The 12746-nt window shown below is 34.9% G+C and overlaps 1 protein-coding gene across 1 annotated transcript in view; it reads left to right on the plus strand.

Moving 5' to 3' along the window:
• PDS5B (PDS5 cohesin associated factor B) overlaps window positions 1–12746 on the plus strand; it is a 100838-nt gene that overhangs the window by 37163 nt on the left and 50929 nt on the right. Inside the window, 6 exon segments of the mRNA XM_050331319.1 lie at window positions 593–733; window positions 6370–6485; window positions 8181–8275; window positions 10367–10444; window positions 10447–10511; window positions 11389–11540. Of these exon segments, the coding sequence (XP_050187276.1) occupies window positions 593–733; window positions 6370–6485; window positions 8181–8275; window positions 10367–10444; window positions 10447–10511; window positions 11389–11540 (647 nt within the window).

Here is a 12746-nt window from a genome sequence, read left to right on the forward strand (position 1 = left end):
AGAGTGGAAATATTTTCTTTAATGAGAAGTATGAATTTTCCCTCAAACTTGTCAAGTTTACCAAGAAAGAATAATTGCTTTACAGCTGTATTGTGCTGCTTGTAAAACAAGTTCTGGAACAGTCAGTTATTAATTCCTGTGCTTTTCTTCCAACTCCTTAACCTGTCAGCTGTTTAATGTAGTAATTAACCAGTTGTTTCAACCTTGTTTTGACTAAATGTTAGAATACTTTTGAAGTGGTGGTTCTTAATAGTGAAATAACTCTAAATATAGTCACATTATAAAAAGATGTGATGTACTGGAACTCCTCTAAAGTTGAGTTTCTTAAATTAGTTGTAGGCCTGCTGGGCTAAACGAAACATCACTTTTAATCTGTTTTCCTCTGTGTATAATAATGAATACAAAGCAGTGATATTCTAGGATTTCTACTACAGAATTCTGATCTACATGTGCCACCCCCCAGCTTTTTTGTATACTAGTGAAATTAATGTTGTAAGATCAAAAGTTAGATTTAGTGGTTGACAAGCGTAAGATTTGGAAAAGTATATATATACATTCTTCTTGTTGTTATGTGCTCTGTTTTATTTTCCAGTTCTTCAATCAGGTCCTCATGCTTGGTAAAACATCAATTAGTGACCTGTCAGAGCACGTGTTTGACTTGATTCTGGAGTTATACAATATTGACAGTCACCTCTTGCTTTCTGTTCTACCACAGCTTGAATTCAAACTTAAGGTAAACAGTTCTTATCTTTTCTCTGTATTTGAAATGTGTATGCTTTGACTGTTAATGTGTTGGGTTTTTTTCTGAGAAGTTCATCAAATTATCTTGCATATAAAACTAATACTTATATGTAAAATATAGTTTCTCTGCACTGTTTAAAGGAATACTCATAAAGCCTTCAAAAAGCATAATTTAACTTCAGATGTATTAACCCACAGTGCATGTATGCATATATTTAGGGTTTGATTGGTAGATTTTTTGGCTTGTATCTTTCAAGCAATAACTCAATTTTTGGATGACCTGAACATTTCACCTGTTTTGTTCCTGGGTTTACTGTATTATTTATTGTGAAAGAGTTAATTTATTGAGTATATATATTGCTGCACTAACAATTTTGTCCAAATAGTAGTTCCGCGACAAGTGTAAACAGAGAATTGGAATGCATAAAAATGCCTTGTAGTAATTGCTGCAATACCTTTTATGATTTTTCAGGATTATTTCATATGTCTGGAGGATAGCTGGCGTTAGCTATTTTAATGAATATTTTCCTTTTTGGCTTTCTTTCCAGAGTGTCTCCATCACTTGGAGAAATGCAATATAACAGTTGGCATTCCCTGCCAACTTATCCTGCACTACTTTTAGTCTGTTTGTCGTTCCCCAGGGTTTCCATGGAATTGGGGACTTGGATTAGTGTAGTATTACTGTGTTTGAAAGTGGTGTTATTAAACTTGAGGGCTAAATGTGCAATGGGTCATTTCTAAATTTGTATGCATTTTTACTATTGAGGATGTAGTTTAGGTTTGTAGCACCTTTGGCCTGTTCTTACTGCAATTTTTATAGTCATAATGGCTTGCTTATGCCTATTATTTTTCCGTACTGTTGGTAGGAAGGCATGCTACACTTGTTGGATGAAGGGTTTTTTATTGCTTTTATCTTTCCATCACATTACTGGAAGAAGTAAGGTTCAATTTACTGCTTTCTGTCTGTGTCTTTGAAGTAGACCTTTTTCAACCTTTAATTCCTGCTAACAGCATTGTTACTAAATTGAATAAACATAACACTTTTATAACATTAAAAGCAGTCTCTGAGGTAGGAAGTTATCTGTTGTCCAGTAGTTTAACTGCATTCCAAAGCTGTCTTCTCTTCAATTCTCTTTTTCTTCAGAGACTTTTCTCCACCAAGAATATATTTCTTGCAGTGAACTTCCAACTATTAGTCTCACAGTCTAGGTGCTGCATGTTTCTCTGATAGTGATACTGGTTTTTTAAACCGATTCCTCCTGGTATCAGCAAGTTTACCTCTAGTTGCATATTCTGTATGTGCAACAGAATTTCTGTGTAATATCTTATTTCTTTGCTTCTAAACATTTAGCCTGGAGAAAAGCAGACTCAGGGAAGACCTTATTGCTCTCTACAGCTACCTGAAAGGAGGTTATAGCCAGGTGGGGGTCAGTCTTTTCTCCCAGGTAACAAGTGACAGGACCAGAAAAAATGGCCTGAAGTTGCACCAAGGGAGGTTTAGATTGGATAGCAGGAAAAATTTCTTCACTGAAAAGGTGATCAAGCAGTGGAACAGGCTGCCCAGGAAAGTGGTGGGATCACCATCTCTGGAAGTTTTCGGTTGTATGGATGTAATGGTTCAGTGGTGAGCATGGTAGTGCTAGATTAATGTTTGGTCTCAATGATCTTGAAAAAAAGTTTTCCAACCTTAATGATTATATAATCGTATGATTTTTGTGGTACATTTTGAAAATGAAATGATGGTTTTCTCCTAATTACTGGGTGAGCTTCACTGAGCCATCTCCACTGCCTTCCAATTGATTGGGCTGTCTTGCTCTTAGCCTCTGCAGCTGATGGGAGTTTGAGGATGTGAACACATGTCTATGTGTTTGTCACTCATTAGCTGACAGAATCCAAATCTCTTGCTCTCCATCTCCCTGAACTTATTTGAACTCTTCGTGGCAGGAAGCCTCCTGGTTTATCTTCATGGGTTTAGGGTCTTATGGAAGTTCTAGACTGTCACTTGAGTGTGGGTAAAATCCAAGGGCTTTCCTGTCAGTGGCCAAATAAATTTTTGACCATGGTTACAGGGGTTAAGAAACTCTTAATGTGAAACTTGTAAGAGAGTTTAGGTGTCTCAGAGATGCCATTGAACATATTTACTATTTTGGATCTAAATGACATGGCCACCTGGTGTTCAAGCACCTTGATATTTTGGTACAACAGTGAGGGCAAAGGTAAAAGCTTCTCCTTGTTCTGCCTCCCCTTTCTGCCCCCATGTATGGTGAGGCAGTGCAGGAAGTTGAGAGGGGACACACACTCATTCGTAAAAGGTCAGGGAAAGGAGGAGGAAGGGTTCGTTCATACTCAGGGTGTTTGTCTTCCCAAGCACCGTGCAAGAGTAGACCCTGCTTTCCAGGAACTGCCAGGACATCTCCCTGCCAATGGGATGTAGTGAATGAATTCCACTTTTTGCGCTGTTTGCACACACAGCTTTTTCTTTACCTGTCAAACTGTTGTTATCTTGATCCATGGGCCTTTTAACGTTTCTTCTCTTCCTGTGTTTGTAAAGGAGACAAGACTGAGAGGCTGGGTGGGTGTTTGGCTTTTGGCTGGGGTCAACCCACCACACCTTTATAGATTTTTGTAAAGAAAAGCTCCTGTGTTCTCATGTGGCAGAATTCTGTTGCTAAGCTCTGTGAAAGCTGTCAAATCATAGTTACTTCTTACTAGTAATTATTTTTTTTTGCCTCATTTTGGAAAGGAGTCTGGGGAATTAGCAGGAGAATGAGCACTGAGATTCATTTAGCTTAACCTCTTCTGTGAGGGTGAGTCATTTGTGCCTGATCTTGGCGTTTTAAGGTGGTGTATTTAGAGATCTAGCACTGACACAAAAGCGACACTGGTTCAGAAAAGAGGTAAAATGCATTACTGTGTAGGTCAGCTTGTAAGGGTAACTGATATTTCTTCATTCAAATTTAATATTTGAATTTTAGAAATGTCTGTTGCAGAAAGTGAATAACAGTTTAAAGTTCAGGAGAGTTAAAAGCTCATGGAGTATTTGGGAAATAACTGTAATGGGGTTTAAGTTTTTATCTTACTACATTACTAAGCAAATATGATGTAATGAATAAAATCAATAAAAGGTTGATGTCTGTTATTGTAGAGCTGCCTTTCTTCCTGGAGATGGTAGTTAAAATTTTTTGCAAGTTTCAGGTTATGTGTCCACTTCTATTCCCAAATCCCTCCAGATCTTTAATGCTGCCTATTCTCTTGAACTCAGTAGTGGTAACAGTCTGACTGACTTCAGATGCTGTTAGTGACAGACCCTATGTCTTGGCAGAAGAACCAGCTACCTGTGTCTTGGGAGCATATATGGGAAACTGAAAATGTCAATGTTCAGTGTCAATTTTTATTGACAAATCATGATGGAACACTATTAAACAGAGTGCTGAATGTAACTAAGAAAAGAGGTGAAGGGTGTGACTCTTCACATACACAATGTCTCATAGAATGGAGAAATATTAAGATTTTTTAGACTTTATGATGCCATTTTTTCCCTCCCTCATAAAGAGTATAGATTAAAGCAGAATAAAGGACTGTAACAGTGATTCATTCATTCAATAAGAAGTAATGAATGATTCTTATTACCTTTTAGGAGCTTATATAAGAATGTCTCAAGGAGACCAACATCAGGGTACAAATTTAGAAAGTACCAGATATTCTTGTCCATAATCACAAAATATTTGTTCTTTCTACAACAAGAATAGACTTTCTACAACAAGACTAGAAACACAAGTTGTTGTCTTATAATTGGATTAGTGACTGATACAGTGAAAGCTTCTGCAGCTAATTCATTAAGGATATTTTAGGTTTTTGTTGTTGTTTTGTTAGGTTTTGTTGGTTAGGTTTTCTTGTTGTTTTGTGGGCAGTTTTTTGTTTTGCTTGGTTGATTCCCCTCCCCTCCACCCCCCATGTTTCTGGTTGGGGTTTTTGTTTGGTTGACTTTTTTCCTATATTCCTGGCTGTGTAATTAAGCAATTGAATGTTTAGTGTGCTCCCAACTCTTCTACCCCCCCACCTTCCTTCCACGCTCTGGAGTGTCTTGCTGTGGATTTGTGTTGGTTACCTAGAAAAATTCAGAGATGCTTAATATTTTTAATGTTTTGTTGGTTTAAGCAGGATGGGATGTGAGTCATGGAGGTTTAACTAATATAAGCTATCAAAAAAATGAAAAATTCTTAATCATGAGACCACAGAATAAGAATGTGTAGTGTAATGGACACTTAATAGCTGAAACTGATCAAGAAAAAGCAATATCATTTATGCCAGATTAAGAGGAGGAGGATGTAGAAGGCTTCCAGTAATGTCAATCTGAATGTTAATTGGAAAAAATTAGTCAGATACAAAAAAACCCATAATAATGGATTTGCTATTAATGCTTCCAATACTTAATACTAAAGTGTATTTAAAAACAATTAGTCTTTTGTAATGTAGAAATATATCAGTGTTAGAAATTACTGCTTCCTTAACTTCTCTTGCTCTATTACTTTAAATGTTTTACAGCTGCTTTTACTGTTCTTGGGGTTCTGAATTAAAATGACATGCTGGCAAACTTTTCAGCCCTCTTAGGATGTTGAATCGGGAGAAATAGTTTGTCTTTAAAGCTGTGGTGTTGTATCAAGGCACTCTGACAGCTATATTTTGCTCTTATTTCTTGTTCATATTCAAAAGCTGATGCTGAACTAAAAAGAATGTCAAAGATGGTAGAAAAGAATAGTCTTTTAAAGTCTTTATTACCAGGGGAAAAAACTGGAAATAATAAGGGATGAATAAAATCTAATAAATATCCACTGATTTTAGCTACTCCCTTGAAAAAACCAGTTATGGTTTTTCCCTTTAATAAGCAAAAAGGAAATAAATTGGTGAACAGTAAGTACATACTAATTGCACAAATGTTAGCTTACGTTTCTAGATTATATATTAAGCTTCAAATGCTGTTTGTTGTATTAAACAAATGATACAAACCAATGATAATGAAAATACACCGATGAAGGCCTTGTTAGTGCTAATTTTAAACATGAAAAAAAGTATCTGTTGTACTTCAGCATTTTTAAAAATAGGCTTAAATACATGACTATATCTTGTGGATCTCAGATCTTGGTTACTTAAACTATTTTTCTCTAAAAACTGTTATTTTAAAATAATTTTCTTTTAGTTAAGGACTATTCTTGAGAACTGTAAACTTTTATGTGCAGACAAACATTAAATGAGTTTTGTATTATGTTGTGTCTGAACCTGTGTAAGCTTGTACATGTACATATCAGATTTCCTAACACAATCTGTAGTCTGTGTGTAAGAGTTAAAAAGATGCATTTATATGTGTATTTTTCACTAGGTTTTATTCACACTGTTTTTTTTCTCTCTGCATTGTTTTTCATTTTCACTGCCTTTATTACTTTGTCTTCTCTCAAAAATAGTGAGAGTTTTTTGTCTTGAGATAGGCATTTGTATACATGAGAAGTCTATTGATCTGTATTTTTGGTGTTTCTGGAAGTGTATTGGTGTAAAAACTGTACAAAACAGAACTCCAGTTTTTGGTTTAGTTTTCTTTTTTAATTAAAAAAAAAAAATCTGTTCATTTTCCAGAGCAATGACAATGAAGAACGTCTGCAGGTTGTAAAACTTCTAGCAAAAATGTTTGGGGCAAAGGATTCGGAGTTGGCATCCCAAAACAAACCACTTTGGCAGTGCTACCTGGGAAGGTATATTCTGGCTTAGTTTCCTGTCTGGGGAGGGAAAAGCATTCAGTGAAGTTCAGGTCAGGTTGTTTGTTTGGTTTCTTTTAAGTGACAGCTAAGTGTGAATTCCTTCTTGCTGTGTTATCTGAAATCTGACAGATAGTGCTAAAGCAATTTTACATATATTTTCTACATCTGTCATTCTCCAGAGTGAGCATTTACAAATCATCCCCTTATAAGTTCTTTTTTTCAACTATCTTTATTGCCATTGTCAAGAAAAATGCATGCTGTATTTTAATTTCTTCAGAAGTGAATCTATTCAATGATGGATTAATTCAAAAGCAACATCAAATGACATTTGCACTATCAGGTGATATTAGAACTGCTTTTGAGGCTTTTATATACAGTCTTTGTATGCTATTTTCAATTATTTTAATTGTTAATAGTGCATTAAAAGAACTCTGTAATATTTACAATGCTGCGAGCATACTTACTCTTTTGGTTTTGAAATATTCTGCCAGTTTGATATAGAAAATATAGCTGGAGCTTGTAGTCAGGAGAAACTTAAGAATGGCTACTATGATGAAAATGTTTTTGATTCTAGTAAATGAGGATAAATTCTAAAATTTAATACAAACACAGTAGTTTATAATGTAGCATTCAATTGTATCAAAAACAGAGTTCTCAAAGAAATGTTACTTTTGAAAGTATAAGAAACTTAATTGAAGGAGATATTTTCCTTGAAAGTATATAAATATTTAAACATGGAATGTCATCAAAAAATACCACATCTCATTGGGCCCAAAGGAAAGTACTTCATTGCATTATGATGTGGATACGTGCAGATTGTTCATAATTACTTTTTCAGCTAGTTATGAATCATATAGATGCATTTACTGCTTTCAGGGATTTTCACAAAATTTTAATGGCTGTGATATTGAAGGAAGCATTCTGAAAATCTCCTGATTTTGAAAACATACCTGGCTTTTACTAAAACAGTTATTCCTTAAGATCTCTTTATTTGATAAATAAGCATTTCAACAGCAATGATGTCCTAAAATTTTGGTTTTCATTTGTTTAAAACCAAGCATTTTGAGGAGAGCTTGAAAATGCATTTAATTTTTAAAAATACTTGTCTGTAACTAATTGCATCAATAGTTTTATTACAAAATTACTTATATAAAAATTGAAAATGAGAAAATACTAGTTTTCAAGCATCAAACCTAATTCAGTCTTTCAAAAAGAAAGCTTGTTAAATGACCCATCTCAGAAGAAATTTGTAGTAGACTAGATGTGCATTTGTTTGCTGTTTGTCATATAGTTTAAGGAGGGGATGAATATCACACTTATAAAACTTTTAGTTGCTTATACATAATGGTTAATTATCTGCAGTGTTACAGAAAATAGTTTAAATGTATCAGACATCTTTCTAATAAATAGTTTTAATGTGACTAGGAGTTTTTCATCTGTACCAGGAGAGGATATTTCTTTTCATGTTCAGAACATGAAATAATAAATGAGTACAAGAATTTTTTTTCCTAAGCTATAGACAAGTCTACTTAATACTCTGAAGTCAGAGATGTTGTAGTCATTCAACTGTGCATAGGAAACTTATAAAAGATATTTTCAATAGTATTTGAGATCGTGTAGAAATATACAAATTGCTTTGGTCGAAGTAATATTTTTGTTATTGTAATGCATTGTCTTGTTTCAAACTAGGTTTAATGATATCCATGTACCTATTCGTCTTGAATGTGTGAAATTTGCAAGTCACTGCCTTATGAACCATCCTGACCTGGCAAAAGACTTAACAGGTATCAGATTTATTATAACATTAGAATACCATTTTAAGTCTCCTGGAAAAGTCAAGAAGGTCGGTTGTAATCCTATGTAACAGTCAGATGTTGTGTAGGACCTAACTGATGTTGGAGTCATCAGCTACGGAGTCCCTGCCTTCAGTGATGTTTCTCAGGCTGAGGGGCTTGTACATAAAGAATGCTTTAACCAGAGAGGTCACTCTCCCTCTCCTATAGTAGTTGCATTCCCAACTGCTGCTGAAGTTAAGCACTATGGGATAATTTATTAATTAGGGTACAGAGCAGAGACTTCAGCTCCACAAAGCTGAAATGTTTAAGTCTTATATGGCTACTTTCTAAAACGTGAAAGCAGTTGTGATAACTGTGACCACAGCTTCAGTTTCACCTCCATCAAATCAAACACAACCTGTAATTCAAGATCTCTGTAGGAAGAAGGCAGCTGGCATTGATTGCAGCATTTAGTCTTAATGTAGTCTTAATGAAACAAAAAAGTTAATTAATGAGAAATGGTCCGTTTGGTTTTGAGACTATATCTCCCCTGATCAATGAACTCCTACTTGTAATTTTTTGGAGGCAATATCTTTGGCTATTTGGTCTAAGGAATGAATTTAAAGGACTGTGAGGTGCATGGAATTGCTTTCCTGCTTGCTGAGCATTTGTCAAGTTGGACACAAATAAAGGCAGACTAGAGTCATCCTGTACTTATGGTATTGTTAAGCCAGCTTACAAAAAAAGAAAAAAGTCTGGGCCTTTCCTTAATGAAATGGTAAAAATACTTCCCTTTAGATTAACAGAATTATATATATATATATATTTTTAACATTGCAGAAAGACTTTGTGCCCCCTCTAATGGTATCCTCTGGGAAATGTAATTTTGCTTGCCCCTCCTCTCTCACCCCACAGCACTTATAGAAGTCAAATTGTTGAAAAATTTCTGACTGACTGGTGTTTGAGACCAGAATTGTTTTGTGTAATGGTAGTATTTTTCATTTGTTTTAGTTTGTGTTCCTGTAGAACTAAAGTTAACAAAAAAAAGTCTCATTTGAATTTAAAATTTTATAACCTCCATAAGTGCGAAACCTTATTTCTTGATGTGCTTGGGCTGATTACCAGGAATGTTAATGGCCAGTATTTCAGATGAGACTTGAAAATTTTCACTGGTCATTGAACAGGTTACTTCATTCAGAGTAAACTTTGAGTTGGCAAAGTTTCTTAACGTTCTTAGTGTTTCACTGATGTATGCAGTGTATTGTGATCTTAGTAACTTCTGTATGCATGTTTCTACCTGTTTGTGCTTCTAAATTAACCTGAAATGCATAGTTCCAAAAAGGTGCATGAACTTTGCCATTTTATTTGGCAGCTTTCTAAAATGGCAATAGGTAGCTGACTTGTTTGACATCTAAAAGCAGAAGTCTTAAAATGTTGATAGTAAAAGATTATTGGTGTTAGTAAATAAGTAGCAGTCGGCTGAAGTAATCTAGAAAGACTGTTTTTAGATGAATAAACTAGGATGCGTCTAAATAAGCATTGTAGTTTGAAGTATGTCACATGATTTGTCACTGCTTACAATGCTTACATGGCTCTCACTGTGGAGTATTCCTGGAGCATGGGAACTAGATTCCTTGTGGATAATACAGAAGTTGTGATTAGGAGTGCAACTAATGTGCTCCAGCAGTCGAAGGTGATGAAGTCTGCAGGAAAAGAGTAGCCTTTAGCCTGATGTAAGACTTAAAAGTGTACGTAGTGTGGTTATCAAGTTCTCAAGCACTGTTTGTTCTGCTCTACAGATCCAATCCTGCTTGGCTATAACAGTTGCTTACATATACAATACATAGTGTAACTACTATAGAAATAATAAAAATAAAAATGTGGCCCCGTAATTCTTACTTCAGTAATGCCAAATAAATATTTGATATTCTAAGCAAATACAAAGTTTTACTGACATTCCAGTTAATCTTGGAGAAAACTATTGGTTTCTTACTGCTGGTGCTCCAAATGGAAGAAAATAATTTTTTCTCCTTCTGTCAGTACTGTGTAGAGTGAGGAAAGTAGTTGGACTGAAATACTGACTCTCTATTTTTTTTACAGAATATCTGAAAGTAAGGTCACATGATCCTGAAGAGGCCATACGGCATGATGTTATTGTATCCATAGTTACTGCTGCTAAAAAGATCTTTTGCTTGTCAATGATCACCTGCTAAATTTTGTCAGAGAACGAACACTGGACAAGCGGGTAAGACAAAATTAGTATCAATAATGGCTCTGCGTTATATTTCTAAACTGTAATTCAACTTTTTAAAAAGCAGTCCTTTTAAAAATTGGTTTACTAATTTTAAAATTACAAATGAAAACCAATATAATCCATAAAATTTTGAAGCAGTCTATCAGTGAGGCATCCTTCCCCCGACTAGAAAGCTACATTTTTCATTGTGCTGTGTTTTTAATTATGATGATGATAGATTTAAATAAATAAATAGGCTGCAACACAACAGTGTTGTTCCAGTTGTCTGGTTCTCCTTGTAAAACATCCTAACATTTTTCTCACGCAATTTTGAAAGCATGTTTCAAAATGTATTGTAGATTACTGATGAAAAATACTCCACCATCAGAGGTAGCTAGTTAACCTGCTTTTAATTAGATAACTGGAAGGCTACAAATCAGCATTATAGCTTTCACATTTGAATAGTATCTAAGTTTAGTTTAATTATGTTGCAAGTTGTAAAATTTTTGAGGTTTGCTACTTATGTTAAAGTACAGTAAAAAAGTTTGATGGCAAACTTTTAAAATTAATATTATCGACTGACCTTTTTTTTTTTTTTTCATTTGGTGATATGCTTTTCATTTTTGCAACCATAACACAAAGGTGTTGGCTTAAATTTGTAGTAATTCTAAATTCAAGAGGCTTACTTGCATGGTAGTTACTAGTGTTGAAAGGTTTAACATAATAGATATGATGCAATATACATCCTAATGAGAAACTGTTGCACAATATAACTTTTTAAAGAATTAAATTATGTTATTTAGGTGTAGAATATGAAATAGCTAAGAGGAAATTCTGCAGTCTTTTCAATTTTGAACTACTAAACTTGGTATCATTTCTTTTTCTCAAGTGGAGAGTGAGGAAGGAGGCTATGATGGGACTTGCACAAATATACAAGAAATATTCATTACAGTCAGAAGCAGGAAAAGAAGCTGCAAAACAGATATCATGGATCAAAGATAAACTTCTGCATATATATTATCAGAACAGTATTGATGACCGGTAAGTCAGGGTGAGAGCAAGGTGATTCAGGGGATAACCGTGTTAACTTGTTATGAAGATTTGTTTTTCATTTGTGCTTAAGTGCTGATGAGAAGGAGGAAGTGATAATCTTGTATGTTTTGATTCAGTGCATTATATAACTGAAGCCAAATGTTGTCCTGTGTTGATTTCTTCTACCTTATTGTTTTATTTCTTACTTTAAGGCCAAAAGTGATTCTAAAGGGTCAGATAGGTTGGAATATTTTTAAAGTTTTTGGTGTACTTCACTACTGCTTCAGTAAAGGAGATTGTTGGACATATTTCAGTAGCTTGTTAATTTTTATGTTTAAAATTCAGTAAGTAAAATTGCTTTAATGATGTTGCTTTAGATTTGCGTGTTGTTCCTACACGTTTTAAAGGTAAGTCTAGTACATGTAGTGACAATGGTTAAAGCATCTCACTCTGGAGAGGGTTAGTTTTTCTGTGCTATAGAAGCTGTGAGTTAGAGCCTTTTCCTGGATTGGTGGTGAAAGGAGTGCCTCTGACATACCAGCTATAGTTTTGTATATCATAGAATCATAGAATAGATTGGGTTGGAAAAGACCTCCAAGATCATCAAGTCCAACCCCTGATCCAACTCTCATTACTATATCATGGCACTAAGGGCCATGTCCAATCTCTTTTTAAAAACCTCCAGGGATGGTGAATCCACCACCTCTCTGGGCAGGCCGTTCCAATGCCTGATCACCCTCTCTGTAAAGAATTTCTTCCTAACGTCTAACCTAAACTTCCCCTGGCAGAGCTTGAGCCCATGTCCCCTTGTCCTGTTGTTATATGAATGTTGTTATTGAAAAATAGGTGGTTGCACATGGGGAACTACTTTGTGAACTACTGTGCTTTGACTAATCAAGGCTGGCTCGTTGGAAACTTTGGAAATGAGCCTTTGGCCTTCACAGCATGTTGAGATAAAAATGGCGTTGAAAACCCATGCACATCTTTTCAAAAATCCCAAACCTCAAAGGATCATCTTCAAAACAAGCAATTATTTCATAGTACCATGAAAATGCGCAGAACTGTCTGGATTTTCAGATCCAATTTTACCCACTCATATTTTTCTTTAATTTCAGGATCTTTTTAAACTAGCTGGGTTTTGGGTTTTGATCACCTGCTCCAGTTGTGCATAAGGAATTTTCTTCTTATTTCTAGCCTAAACATAATGATTTTTTT

This window comes from Myiozetetes cayanensis, unplaced genomic scaffold (assembly GCF_022539395.1).
Source record: "Myiozetetes cayanensis isolate MyiCay16 unplaced genomic scaffold, myiCay2020 scf5-8, whole genome shotgun sequence".
Taxonomy (NCBI): Eukaryota; Metazoa; Chordata; class Aves; order Passeriformes; family Tyrannidae; genus Myiozetetes; species Myiozetetes cayanensis.